General features: G+C 34.6%; 1 protein-coding gene across 1 annotated transcript in view; it reads right to left on the reverse strand.

Moving 5' to 3' along the window:
- The window catches only part of RYR3 (ryanodine receptor 3), a 227,184-nt gene that overhangs the window by 140,962 nt on the left and 70,289 nt on the right, over positions 1-15,933 (reverse strand). Inside the window, 4 exon segments of the mRNA XM_040558359.1 lie at positions 432-600; positions 4,909-5,030; positions 7,907-8,080; positions 15,213-15,369. Coding sequence (XP_040414293.1) covers positions 432-600; positions 4,909-5,030; positions 7,907-8,080; positions 15,213-15,369 — 622 coding nt within the window.

Raw genomic sequence — 15,933 nt, forward strand, 5'->3', positions numbered from 1 at the left:
TATGTAATACATATCTTTCACTAAAGCTAACCTTTTCCCAATTTCTAGATATGAAAAGTTCCTTTTTTATACCATGGTGGACAGGCAAGACATCAGAAATAACATCTATCATTCATCCAAGTTTTATTATTCATTTGGAGCATCAAGGATGTGTAAATGTGTAGAGAGAAGAATACTTTTTTTTTTTTAATCACTATAATTTCTTTTAACAATAGCACCTGTTTAAGGATGCTTAGAAGCATTAAGACCAAATTTTATCAGAGAATTTGTGGCCTGTGAAAAGTATGGAAGTCAAAATACATAACAGCAAGTTATCATATGGCATTACAATCCATTACATATACACACACATCTGAATGATAATGTTTAGATTCCTCTCAATGTTTGTGACATTTAACATCAAAATAAGGTAACAAATCCTCTCTCTGTACCTCTTCTTTGAATAGATTTTGTCTGTTTTTCAGTGACCGAAGCTTGCTTTGTTTATCCTCGTGTTCCAGGTCTTCTTCGGGAGGCTGGAAGTAAGTAATCAGGTCTTGCAAAGTCTGAGCCATCTCCTCAACAGGCAGGGCGATGGGTGATAGTGTTCTGTTGTTTCCACTAAGGAAAACAAGAGCGACATAGACTGGCAGCATTATTCATTTTCACACTAATTTACAGTGTAATGGAACAGCCTATTTTCTGTTCATATCTAAATCAAGTCTTTTTATACATAGAACATATGTATATGAACAACAGTTGATCTGAATTGCAAACCATTCAAACATCTATTGTTCAGGTGTTCTATACTCAGAGATTCCTGAACTGGAATCACATTTCCTCTTCTGCACTGATTTAAAGAGAGAGTAAGATTTAAAAAAAAGAAGAAAAAAGAGAAAAAACAAAGTAAGGAAGAAGACAGATTAAAGATGTATCAAGGTCATTTTTTACAGTAATATATATTGTTTAGATGCTTTAAATCCTATTGATGTTACAGGTGCATTTTACAGATGGCCTAAAATGGTAGCAGTTATTGCAGCTGTACACCCCCACTCGTCTAGATAAAGAATGCAAAAATAGCGGGTAATCCTAACCATTAATTAGTTGCTTCTGTATCTGTTCTATATAGGAAGTAAAAAAGCTGGGATTTAAAAATATAAAGCATTCCAGGGAATCCCAACTGTCAGTAAAATAATGTCTCTTTCCCGTTCAAGCATTTGCTCAAACAATCATGGATGACAGCCCCATTTTTTAGGGTCTGACTCACTATTATAGGTAGTGTAATCTAGGAGGAGCTGACTGATAGCTGAGGTGGCTCTTTTTTTATATCTTCAGCACAGGAAATAAAAAGGAGTAGTGTAGTCCTTTGTGAGTAAGTAATGTCATTTTAAACACACTAACATACAGTGTTCTGTGGAAGCAAATTCTTAAATGAAAACTCATTTTTATTTTTTCATGTATTAGGCAGCAACAGAAGGATAACTACTTGATTATCACATTGAAAACTTCTGCCAAGCACTGTGAAAAAATAGCTTCCTAAGAACTACATATATCCTTAATTACTTTATTGTGTACGCTTCTATGTTATCTCAGCAATTATAAATGAATATGCATTGACACCAAACTGTGTTTTACCCCCAAAATTCTCAGATAAAAACATATCACATAGAAGAGAGATAGTAAGAGATATAGTGAAAGAAACATGGAACTTTCACTGAAGCAAAGATTGTTGTCTTGCTGTTTGTTAGAGTTATTATCCTTTAAGTATATTAGTGTAAGATAAATGTTATAAATAATTTACTCTGAAGAATGGGGGAAGGAAAGGAGAAAAAAAGTAACAAGATAGCATAATAAAATTGTGCTTTAAAATGTACCATAATTTCAAACTAGCATAGCTAAAGGTGTTATTCAAAAGGACAAATACAACTACATATAAAAGTTATATATCAGTTTTCAAAATACTTTCCTTCACTAGCTGAATACTAATGCCTTTATCAGAACAATTAGTTTAGAACTATTTCTATGTAAAGTTTCAAAATTATTGATAACTAAGATTTGTTGAAATTAAGCTCTACTGATTAGTTACAGAAAACATTCTGAATAACAAGCAAGGTCCTTAACAAGCAAGATGATATACAGCACATGAACAAAGCCTTTTGAACACAAAACACACTTCAAGATGACGGAAAAAATTAAGCTGAAGCAAGTGCATTAATAGGGTGAAAAAAAGTCAATTTTGACTCAGAAAATTTATTTCATCCATAATATTGTTTAAATAGAAGCTTGAATCCAGAAAACCAAACTAGGGATGAAATGTCATAAATACAGTATAATTTCTTGCTGAACATGTTATTTGTTCATTAAGATTCAAGATCTCATGAGGACAAAGGATCTTCTTTCAGCAACATATAAATTTAGATAAAATGATATTAATGTCTAGCACATTTGTTTTGTTATCGGCTGAGATTATACTTTTCCATGGAAAGAAAAGTATTATGTTGCAATGTGTGGCAAGGATATTAGGCAACTACTTACCAAGCATGGCCCTTTATATAACCTTCTTGATGAATCAAGATTATGATAACTCAAGTTTATGTCTTATTAAATTGTTTAATTCCCCTAACTTTTTAATGTCCTTTGTAGTAATGATTCTGTGCTTAGGGTACTCATATATTGCTTGTTTAACAATAACCAGGTCTCCAAGGGCATTGGTGTTCTGATCTGTGGAAACAGTTATGACTGTTTCCACATTAGGTTTGACTTCTATTATACAGTTAGTGGAACAGTCTAATCCCGGATAACTTGTATTGAGGTGTAGTTACTACCTCCATTGCTGTCTAGTAGAGAAAAGATTTGAAAGAGAAAATATTTAGAAGGTAATTCTACTGATTCTAGTCTAATCAAATTTAGAATCAAAAATAATAATCAATATTTATCAATAATAATTTTAGAATCAAAACTTGAGTTATTCCTTTTAATCAGTTGCTGTTTCTCTGCTGAGATGCTCTTACTGATTTTGCATATCCTTAAATCTATTTCACTGCATATATATGTGTCAGTTTAAACCACAGATTGACGTGACAGAAACAAGTTGTTGTTCTTTGTATCTTCTCAGCTGATGCTTAGCCTTTTGCCCTAATTGTTCTTACTGCAGATAATCCATCATACAGAATACAGTTCACCAGAGAGGTCTGCCTTCTCCTCTGGTCTGTAAGTCTTCCAAATATCACAGGGGTAACAGAGACTTAGAGAGTCAAGAGGATGGATGATTAAAAAGGTACAAGTAAAATGCTGCAGCCAAGATACTGAAGGTAATAAAGGGGTATTCTCCTTCCAGATATGCAGAAATCTATTTTGTATCTCCTTCCATTGCTGATGTGTAAGGACTTGGGGCTGCTATGATTTCATAGAAAAAATCATAGAATCATAGAATATCCTAAGTTGGAAGGGACCCAAAAGGACCATCAAGTCAAACTCCTGGGTCTGCAAAGGACCACCCAAAAATCAAACCATACATCTGAGAGCATTGTCCAAATGCTTCTTGAACTCCGGCAGGCTTTATGCCAAGACCACTTCCCTGGGAAGCCTGTTCTGGTGCCTGACCACCCTCCCCATGAAACACCTTTTCCTGATATCCAACCTGAACCTCACCTGTCATAGCTCCATGCCATTACTTCAGGTCCTCTCACTGTCCCCAGAGAGCAGAGCTCAGCGCCTGCCCCTCCCCTCCCCTCATGAGGAAGCTGTAGGCCGCCATGAGGCCTCCCCTCCATCTCCTCTTCTCTGAGCTGAACAAACCAAGCGACTTCAGCCACTCCTCATACCTCTTGCTCTCTACACACTTCACTATCTTTGCAGCCCTCCTTAGAACACTCTCTAATAGTTATATATCATTTTCACATCCTTTTATTATCCTTTTATCCTCTGCCCAAGACTGCACATAGTGTTGGAGGACTGGAGGTGACACTGTACCAGCGCAGAGTAGGGCAGATCAATCCCTTCCCTTGGCCAGCTAACAATGCAATGCTTGAGAAACCTGAGCATATGTATGGCCCTTCTGTCTGCCATGGCACACTGTTAACTCATGTTCAACTTGCTGTTGACCAAAATCCCCAGACCCCTTTCTGCAGGGCTGCTCTCCAGCCTTTCGTCCCCCAGCCTGTACATACAGCCAGGGCTAACCCCTTCCCAGATGCAGAATCCAGCACTTGCTCATGCACTTTCATACTGTTGGTGATTGCCCAGCTCTCTTATTTGGTAAGATCTCTCTGCAAGGCCTCTCCAACCTCGATGGAGTCAACAGCTCCTCCCAATTTAGTATCATCTGCAAACTTGCCAAAAAAACGTTCCAAACACTACATCCAAATCAGTTATGAAAACATTGCAGAGAACTGGCCCTAGAATGGTGCCCTGCAGAACCCCACTAGTGACTGGCCACCAGCCTGATGTAACTCCATTTACTATAACCCTATCCTGTTCTATTCTTGATCTTGACAGTAGAGTAAGCATCTATTTTCCTTTCACGTGGTTTGACAAATTTGAATAGAGTTAACTACAGTATTTGGTTTACTAAGACAAATAGAAGATAAGAACCCTTTTCTGAATATTCTCAAGTTTAATTTACTGTAGAATACTTACTAAAGAATTATACTGTGATCATTTGGCATCTTGTCTTCGAACTAGATTCTGGTCCAGTTTCAATCTGGCATCAAGGTATTGGATTTCATCTAAAGAGTCTTAACTAAGATGAGTTTTATCTATTTAATGGCAGTACTCATCAAAATGACAAATCAGTAAAAATAAATTGATAACAGCTTCTAAATATAAATATTTGAAAACAGGAAGTAAGGATTTTGTTAGAGATTTTTTTCTAATTTCAGAATACTTAAAACAAACAAAAATTATTGTATATGAGATGGTAACAACTACCTTAAAAACTGGCTGAATAAGCTTGTAGTATTGCGAATGATTCGAGCAGCCTGGGATTCTTCATGCTGACATCTTTGTAAGGTTAGACCATCATCCATATGGCCTTCTTGGTGCAATATAACCTATTGAAAGTCAGTAATTATCAAAACCATGATTTTAAAAACCTTTAGTACTTTTAAATTCTTGTAACATTTATTTCAATATTGTACTGAAAAGAGTAATTGCATACATACTGGGCTACTACGTTGTGCTCACTCTGAATACCTATTTATTAATTAATTACAAATTTGTCAGTTTCACATAAAAGTTATTTGGAGATGACATGACAAGAAATTTCATTATTTCTATATTCTGTCTGTTAGGGAAAGATTGTCACTACCTTAAAGCATCGTTCACTAAAGGATTCATACACAAGAAGACTACTGACAAGAAAATCAAGCTGGAGTGACAAACATCATGAAAATTACAATGCAGCTAATGGAGCAACAGCATTTACTAGTAACTCCTGATTCATATAACTGTTCTCTACACATTATGTTGGATTCTTAAGAGAACCAGATGTAAATATCATAGGAACATCAAGCAACAGCAGAGATCTTTCATTGGGTTGTCAACTTTCCCTTTACCTAAATACCTAATTCCACAAAAAGCTGGCATTATTTTAGACACCACATAAAACAAATCTTGATTGTTGAGTCATTAAAATTCTGTACCACTTTTTTAAGAATAAAATGTGAGTTATCCTACTGCTTTGACCAAAAGGTAAGCTACTGAACTCTCACTGAAAAATATATATTTTTAAGCTTTGAGGTAATCAAAATTTGCTGGCCAGCATCCTAGTGATCTCAGTAATTCTGTAGGCACTGAATAGGTATGAAAAGAACATAATCAATGTTATACTAATGGTTACTGGCACAAAAGGAAAGGTGATTTACCAATAGCTTTCTTTCATACTGGCATGTAGGTATACCAAAGCACTGTAAGTGATGCTTTTTTGGACACCCCAGAATCCATGGAAATATGATGGAGAAGACTAGGAAGACACTTTTTAATGAGTATACTGATAATTTTACCTTAAAGGAGAATAATTTATGTATCAGTCATATTTAGTTCTGTTCAAGCACTTCTTTATATATGGTTATGCTGTGTGTGACTTCGTTAGCTGAAATACCACTGTTCAGATAACAAAGGGTCTTGAGGTCTCTTAACTGAACAATCACTAAAGAAATCTTGTTCACACACGATTAATAAGAAAACACACACCAGTCTGATAATGTTTCCTCAGGCTGTTGTATGTAGCTCTAGATTCTGGAAAGGACATTACAGGAATGGAAACATTTGAGATAGGATGTTAACAGTATCACAACTTGCAAATAACTTTACCTTCAACACCACACAGCTGACAAAAGACTTAGTCTTCTTAAATAAGAAGTACAACAGGGAAGAGATGAGTCTGTTAAGGGCCTAATCTCCCCTATTTCTTTGACCAAGAAAAATGTAACTACCAGGATGACTTTGCTCACTGGAAAATGGAAAAAGGAAAAAGTACCCTTTAGTTCAGGACAGCATCTATTGTCCCATACAAGATACAAGCTGGTTTTTCGTCTTGCAAAAATAAGGTATTTCTTGATCTTCCAGAGGCACATTAAAAAAAAATGCAGACCAGCTTGAGAAGTATTATATTGATTGAAAGCAACAATCACCTCACAGAATGATGGTGGAAGATGAATACCAAGATATGACTACACTCTTACTGTAGAAAAATTAATTTGACATGAAATTTAAAGGAGAACATATATCCAAACTTGCTTAGAGTCTATTACCTTATTTTGCAGAGGACAAAAAAAAAAAAAAAAAGTTTCCTGCCTCCACAGGCATATCAATTACAGGAAGCAAGAAGGTTTGAGTTTTCTTCTGTTGGAAGGCACTTAGCATGAGAGAATTTTCCAGGCGAGGGGGCAACAAAAGATTTAGAGCCTTTGAACGTGAATGAAACACTTTGAAAGGAGAATAAAAGTGACAGGCAATTATGAAGGTTCTTTGGAGCTGCTGAGCAGAAAGCTGGAAAAAAAAAAAAACTACTAAACTTCACAGGTAACTATTGCAAAATTCTTCCCTGAATATAGAGGAAGAATCTACATACTGCTTTCACAAGAAGCAAAATGGGACTCTGGCGTGACAGAATCCCATAACCAATGCTGGCATGGCAAATGAAGAGAGTGTCATTGTGTGTGTAAGTCTCTTAATAAGAGAATACTAAATGACTCTGGCACACAAAGAATTTCCATGATCAGCCGCGCTGCTGAGAAGAACTGAAGGGAATGGGCACCCACTGCCCTTTTGTGACTATGCATGCTGTAAATGAGATTACACCTTTTACAAGGCATCCAAAGTAGTTTATTCTTCAAGAATAAGGTTACCTTAAAGAAAAATACTCTGTCAGTCATGCATACTTTCTAGGACTGCTCTATTAAATAATGCAAAATGCTCACAGAATCACTGACAACATACTGAATAAAGATCATATTTGCTTAAATAAAATTTTAAATGTTGAAAAAGTTGAATAAAATAACAGAGAAACATCTTTGGGATTTCCTTGCATTTTCTACATCTGCAAGGATTATAATTACTTCATAACTTATGATTTTTTGTTATTCTGGATTTCCTACATGGATCTCTTTTATCATTCATGAGTAACACCATCACATGAAAACACAAATTAAAACCACGATCCTGCTTACTACAACCACAGAGTGGGCATGTATAGAAATCCACGTCCTTTGTAGATTGACTACTTTTTCTCAGAAAAGCAAGTATTGTCGTAAAAGAAAGTAGTTATAATTACCACATTGACAGGAAGGTTAAAAAAAAAAAAAACAAAACACCATCAACAACCACAACAAAAAAACAGGATAGATTAAAACTGTTATGCAACTAATATTCATTCTACAAATAACTAATAATTGAAACAAACAAACAAGCAAACAAAAAACATTACCTTTCTTTTCAAGAGACCTAAACGTGCTGATTTAGCATCCTGTGCTTTATAAGTCAACCATAAAGCACTGGCCACATGTTGAACAAAACAGACTGAATCACCGTACTTTATTTCTGGGACTCCCATTCCATCAATATCACGTTTAAGAGTGGAATCCTGTTTTTCTTTTAGCTCCTAGGAACATAAAATGAAAGTTCATGAGACAAGATAACCCATTGAATTCTACACTGAACAACATTCCAACATTATGAACTCTATCAAATTAGTCAGAATCTAACTGATTAAATATCATTTCAAATTTGAAGTAACAGCATTTTCACTGAAATATAAAGTAAAAATAATTACTGTGTAAATATTTATTAAAAAAGATAAATGCTTAAACTGAACTAAATAATTAACCTAACCTAATCAGTCACTAATCGTTGATTTAATTAAGGTCTCAGTTTAGTAGAGTCTGAACAACTTTATATTATTAAATTTTTCAAATTTTAGCTTAAAAATGAAGAAGAAAAATGTGCAGAAACATATTTTGAAATGTAATTAAAATATTTTTATGCTAGATAATTTTTTGCTTATAACTATTGTATGCAGATAAAAACTTCACTTGGAATGATGCTTCTATATTTCAACAACCAGCAAAGAAAAAATATTACCTTTGCAAATCTATAACATGTGGTTTTACATTTATTTTATTTATTAATTTATTCATTAGTTTTTAAATTTATTTTATTTTTCTACGTTTATCGTCTTTGTAAGAGGAATTGGATTCTTTCAAATCTCCATTAAAGCCACTTCAATGCTTGGCTAGAACACCCAGTACAATTTGTAAGCCCAAGTTTATAAAGCAAGTACAGTTTTTTACAATAAAAAAGTTTTCCTTTCAAAACTGAACTCAGCAGGAAATTCTATAATAGCAAATTAGGGATGTGCATGAATGTTTGTGGTTAAACAAAAAAATAAATAATTAGATTATTTTTTTCCCATTATTCCAAGTCCTCTGATGGACAGAAGTGTAAATTGTTGCTAATTTGTTCCAAAGTAAACAAAACATGTTAGACATTGATATATAGTTTACATTATTGTAGGTCTAACAGGTTTTCTTATTTCATTATAGTTCAGTGAATGTTTAACATCTGTGGAGTAAAAAGAAGTTCTATCATAACCATGCTAATCCACTTCCATTTAAATGGAATTTAGCTGGCATATTTCAACAATATTTTAGTGGAAACAGACAGTATTATAATGCCAAGATAAAGTAGAATGAAATTACAATACATTCCTTAGGGATACCATTACAATATCAAGACAATGTGGAAATTATGTCACATCACATTTATATGGACTATACTACCACATACACATAAAGATGAACCCTTTCAATACACATGTACAGTGAGGCCATTAAGTAATGAAGAAAACAAGAAAACAGCACAAATTCGTTAACTGTCAACAATTAATTACATAGCTTTACATAGCCCCCTGAAGATTAAAGCATTTTTCTCTGTGTCAAGAATCAAGCAATATCAATTAAGCTACTGTTTTTCTAAAGAAAAAGTGATATTGATTCTTTTTGGAGAGGAGAGGAGAGGAGAGGAGAGGAGAGGAGAGGAGAGGAGAGGAGAGGAGAGGAGAGGAGAGGAGGGAAGGGAAGGGAAGGGAAGGGAAGGGAAGGGAAGGGAAGGGAAGGGAAGGGAAGGGAAGGGAAGGGAAGGGAAGGGAAGGGAAGGGAAGGGAAGGGAAGGGAAGGGAAGGGAAGGGAAGGGAAGGGAAGGGAAGGGAAGGGAAGGGAAGGGAAGGGAAGGGAAGGGAAGGGAAGGGAAGGGAAGGGAAGGGAAGGGAAGGGAAGGGAAGGGAAGGGAAGGGAAGGGAAGGGAAGGGAAGGGAAGGGAAGGGAAGGGAAGGGAAGGGAAGGGAAGGGAAGGGAAGGGAAGGGAAGGGAAGGGAAGGGAAGGGAAGGGAGAAGAGGATTTTTCAAATTTCAGAATGTTTTTAGAGCATAAATTCTCTTCCTGATGTTTTGTTCTTTGTGCTCCGTCCAGTTTCTCTAGGATTTTAGCCAAGTCATTTGATAGCAGTGTGCAAAGAGAGGGAATGTTTTCTAACAGCCAAAAAGTATAGTCATAAAAAGATCAACGGGAGTGGAGAGGAATAAAAAAGAAAAAAATTAAGAATTCTTAACTTGATATTTGTACCTATCTTAGAAGCAAAACTCCCAACCTTTTTCTCCTTCAAAACCCTCTCTTCACAGCCTATTATGTGTCTAACTCCCTGAAGCCATGAATGAATCAAAGTGAAAAAAAAATAAAATCAAATTGAGGGTCTCGAAGATGTCAAAGGAAAAATAGCAACAGTAACAGAAGAAAAAAAAAAAAGAACAAATTAACTTGGGGGCAAAGCTGACAAAAATATGCAATGTTCACAAGTAACTTAACATACTAGAAGAAAGACATGATTCAGAAAATGGGAGAATTCCTACTGATGGCAAGTAAGGAATGGCAGTATGAATGGGGCAAAGAAATAAAACTCAGCTTTACAATGATTTTTCAAGAGTGTTCTTGAAAAAGCATAGTAAGGAAAGCGTCCTTGATACTTCAAGGGCTTCTTTACCTACTCCTAAAAACGGTTAGACAACCTGACAGCTGAACTCTTACTAAGACCGACCTATGCTTTCAAGTTCAAATTGTATCAAATTATTGCACATTATTATTGCGTTAAAAGTACTGCGGTAGGCAGAACCTATTTAACAAAAGTAAAAGACACAAAGTCAACAAATATAAGAGGACTGATACACTGACCTTAAAGTGAACCTGTCTTGCTGGTATGTTTACTATAATTTGTATACCCTACTGTATACGTTTCTGCACACCAGTAGCCAAGAAAAGAAAAGAAAAAGGGTAATTTTAGTTTTATCTTCTCCTTTCTTCTCCCATATCAAATAAGTAGAAAAAGTAGCTTAATACAGTATTTGAAAGATTGCAACTTTTTAGTGTACTCAGATGAATAGCTGAACGCTGTAAAATTTATCTGGAATGCATAATATTTTAAGATGACTTAAAAATATTATACCTTTAACATTGAGAAATATATGTAACTATATGCAACAAAGATAACGGAGACATAAAGCCAAATTTGTATGGTAACTACATCCATGTGGAGGACCAAACAAACTCATTTCCTGAGTGATGTGTCTTCTTGACAGAGTATTACAAAATCCTAGCAGTTTTTAACTACTCACTTCAGAAAAGAAAACTGAGGACCCTCCTTTTTATTTCTGGGAAGCAATGTTTTTTGTGACTGGAAGACTCAACAGGCCTATCAATTCCAAGGAGAAGTTTATGCTTTAAAATGATACAACTTTACTATCATTTAAACACAAATTATGTAAAAACATTCATAACTTACGTGCTTACTTGGAAATTATAACTGTAAAATATGAACTTACAAATAAGTAATTGAACATTTAGCAACTACAGTATGTGAAGGACTCTATAATACTTATCATCTTGTTTCAAAAACTAACTAAACTTTATGATAACTACTAAACTATTACGACATCCTAATGCCATCTTGAGCCCCTAAGATAGCTACATGTTGGCAGTAATATTAAAATGATATCAAATCCTTCTGCATGAGTCATCTGTGACTTTTGAATGTGTTAGAATGTCACTTACTCAGACTACACAAATAATTTCTTCATTGTCAGTTGTATATATAATCATGGAAATAAAATATGAAATGTCAAATATTAATTCTGAGCTATGACAGCTTTCAAAGAAACAAACATTTTTAAATATGCTCTTGTTCTTCACTTTGTTTATTCTCAAAGAAATTTAAAGCAGAATCAAGGTTCTGCTCAACAGAGTACACTGAGCCAAGTACTGTGCTGGAATGAGAACATCCCATTTCAAAACAGGATTCCATCTGGTGTATGGAAACTGCTGTCTCTGTGGTCACAAAGCATTACACTGTTAACTGTTGCCCTACAATATAAAGGTTGACATTTTAAAAGTTTGTCAAAAACAAAGCTCATATTAAAGCCAACAACAGGCATAACTTTGTTGTGTTTTTTTTTTTTTTAAACTTAGTTTGCAGTAATTTGCAGTAAACAGACACATATTTCATATGCTATTTTCATTCAAATTGGCACCATAAACCAGTATGTTCTCTCAATGTCTCTTTACTGTATTCTTTCACTTTTTTAAAAAGCTCCATTTTACTCTTATTTATGTAAGGATGGAAAACTCTAATTTAAATTTATAATTTAAAGTATGTATTCTGATTTCCAGTGCTGTCTGACCAAAGGGAACAAAACAGTGAAAGTAGGCATTTTATGAATGCTATCATCAAATGTTTTGAAAAGCAAGGAAAACAAGACTGCTGAAGTAGTATAGAAAAATACTGAAGATAAAGGTATACCGTTTCAGCAAGAGGATCTCTATAGCAACTGTTGAAAAAATAAGACTTTAAGGTATGTGTTAAAAACTCCTGGGAAGCCTTGGTATTTGGTATACTCCACTTAGCTCTGCCTATAGGCAAGGAGAATCTCTCTTTTTCTATAAAATCTCTTTTGCTGGCTTCTAAAAAGAAAGAATGGGGAAATAAAATATTTCCTTTTGGATACTGCACAGCAACGTATATTCTTAGTGATCTGGTCTGAATTCAGCGTTAAAACCCACTTGGAGCAGAATCACAGAATGGCCGTGGTTGAAAGGAATCTGAAGATCATGTAGTCCAACCCCCAAGGCTGGACTGGATGACTTCCAAGGTCCCTTCCAACCTGAGTTATTCTATAATTCTAAAGGGCAAACAGCCAGGTATTCCAGTGCATTTAAGGATCTGTACACAGCTGGCTAGGAAGTTATTAGTTATCTTGAAATGTCCTTTAATTCATGTCATATTAGCTCTAAAATGACCTTAAAGGAGGCTATAGCAAGGTGGGAATATGTCTCTTCTCCCAAGCACTAAATGATAAGAGGAAATGGCCTTAAATTGCGCCAGGGGAGGTTTAGGACAGATATTAGGAAAAATTTATTCACTGAAAGGGTTGTGAAGTATTGGAACAGGCTACCCAAGGAAGTAGTTGAGTCACCGTCCCTGGAGGTATTCAAAAAAGGTGTAGATGGGGTGCTTAGTGGTATGGTGGACCTGACAGTGCTAGGTTAAAGGTTGGACCAGATGATCTGAGAGGTTTTTCCAATCTAAATGATTTTATGATTTTATGATTCTATCATATTAAGGTACAGCCACGTGAAAATACTTCTTGATTGAGGTAATGAACAAGAGAAAACTGTGACAAATGTTTACAAAGAATAATGTACAGAAATTAAAAGATAATCACACTTGCATATATCCAATATAACCATTAGTTCTAAGTTTTTTCCCCCTCAAACTATATGTAATCAGCACTAATTTCTTTAGGTTGGCTCTAAAAGTCAATTCCTTCTTACAGCCCAGATCAATCCTTGGGGCCTAGTCACATCCAAAACCTCACCCTTCTCTCTTCAGGAAGTGTTTTAACCATGCTGTTATCACTGTTTGTTTCTCCCATCTTTGGGAACACTAATGTCTCTATCAACTGGCCAGTGAAATTCTTAGCTGCCTGAGAGTAAACAATTATTCATATTCTTGCCTCAGGCAAAAGCAGATTACCACCTATTGTGAGATACTCTTTTCTATATAGGACAGCAAAAATCTTAAGATGACAAGACACTGAAGTTGTATTTCACATAAAAATGTAAATTAGCAACCATATTATGTACAAACGCAATAGAAGGGATGAATGCATTACACAGTCATTACTGACTTCTGCATAATTAATTACTACTGTGCATCACATCAGTCATTTTGGGGATTGTAACGAATTTCACAAATATGCCTTTGAGGCACAACAAGAGTAAGAAAATATATGTTACTTTTTAGTCAGTATAAGAGAAATGATTTTTTATATGTTTAAGTATTTATGTGGATGCATATATAAACATAATATATATATACTTTATATATTTATAACATATAGGTTAAAATATTAAGCCAGTGTCCAATTAGGCAGTGAGTACATTAAAACAATTTGAACACAATGTTAAACTAGTAGCTGTGGTATTCCTGGCACACACACCTTTATTAACAGGGTGTCCTGATTTGACAAAAACTGGAAAAAATTACAGCTGTAATAAATGTCCCTGCACAACATCATACATACAATCTACACAGCGTAGCCTTTACACTGCAGGAAGAACCCAACATTTATTTAGCGAGCTTCTAGCTATCTAAGACACATTTCCTGATAATTTTTCAATTATTTTGACTGCTTAAAATAAGAATTCTTGGCATACTGTATGCAGTCATGCTAATGAAATAAACATGATTATTTTAAAATGTTAAAACGGAGTATTTGCTTTATTATACTAACAGAAGTCTAGTATCTGTCAAGACCCTTAATGATAGATTTTATGTCACACACATCTAACTTCAGAGATTCTCTTTCACCACCTCTCACGGACCATACAGTATTCAAAATCACATAGAACATTTATCTTCTCATATCCAATCAAAGCCATCGATTGTAGCAGCTACAACAACTATTTGTAAGTAATATGAAAAACTGAAAGCATGGAAAAATTTTTCATTTTTGTTATGAAAACCTTTCACTTTCTGGAAAAAAAAGTTATTAACTTTACCAACCTACATATTCATTCTTCATCCCCTCTCTTTTGTACTTTTTTTTTTTTTCAGCTGGAAATGATGAAAAAGTGAGTAAAATGCAATTAGCAGCTCACTAAGTTACACAGTTTGAAAACATAACATTTAGAAATCGCTGACTACTTTTTGCTTGCAATTTGCCTATCAGCACACTGCATAAAGAATAAAAAGGGCAGAATTTTGCCCAACTGAAGTGAACTGAATTCATTTCAGCTGTGACAGAACTGAAATGAATGACAGTCTAATGAGAATCTGTCCAACTAAAATGATTCTATGACTACAGAGTCTATGAATTCCATTCTATGAATTCTATGAGTTTCATTTATATTAAATTCACTGTATCTTGAACTGTATTAGCTTTCAATTTATTTTTTTTTAACCTGTCAATAATTCAGTTTACTCTAGAATTTATCCGTCAGTCTCACTGCTCTTGCAGGAAATCTTTATTACTCTCAATTCAGGGTGTTTACCTTTGCAATTAAATGCATAATCCCTGTCAATTGCTTCAATTTAAAAATTACAAATAATTTATAAAATCATTGAACCAACTCAGATCTAGTATTTGGGTACTCCATATTTATGACAAATGTGCATTAACATCATTTACCTTTGATGCTCTAAAACAGAAGGCAGTAGATGTTGTATCTGACTTTTCTCTGTCTAACATTACAAGTCCTTCGTCATCATTCAGAGCCAAGTACATTCCTGTTGTAATATGTCGAAGACGGAAAGGTTGTCCCCATTTGATGTTACTTCCACTCCAACTAAACATATGAGACATCAAGGAAAAATCTTAATAAAATAAAATAAAGTAAACAAAACTAAGGTGTATTCTGGGCTCTAAAGGACTTTCAGAAAATAGAACACTATATAGAAAATCCTTTCTGCTTTTGATTTCAATACTTGCAACACAACAGATGCAAAACTGGTAATATGTTTGCAAATGGAACCTTGGAGAAGAGCAATCACTTTAATTTTCTTGTTTCTCTACCCTCTCCCTGTTTTATTAGGATATTACATACAGTGTCTATAAAAAAAAAAAAAAAACTACACACTTTCTGAAAAATAATAAAGGGTCTATAAAAAAAAAGAAAAGATATTACTGTTTTGATTTCCACACATGCTTCTAAAATTCCAAGTAAAAATAAAAGGTTTTATTTTTGGCCTTGAGCAACGTCTCAAGCAGAAGTACCTCATAGGCAACACTATTTTTAACATGGGAAACAGACAAGAGAAAGCCTTAAAATACTGACATTGCCTGTATAATTGTATCATGGTAGATTGCTTTTTATTACTGACAATGAGCGGGCTAACAATTATCATATAGC

The sequence above is a fragment of the Cygnus olor genome, chromosome 5, assembly GCF_009769625.2.
Source record: "Cygnus olor isolate bCygOlo1 chromosome 5, bCygOlo1.pri.v2, whole genome shotgun sequence".
Lineage (NCBI taxonomy): Eukaryota > Metazoa > Chordata > Aves > Anseriformes > Anatidae > Cygnus > Cygnus olor.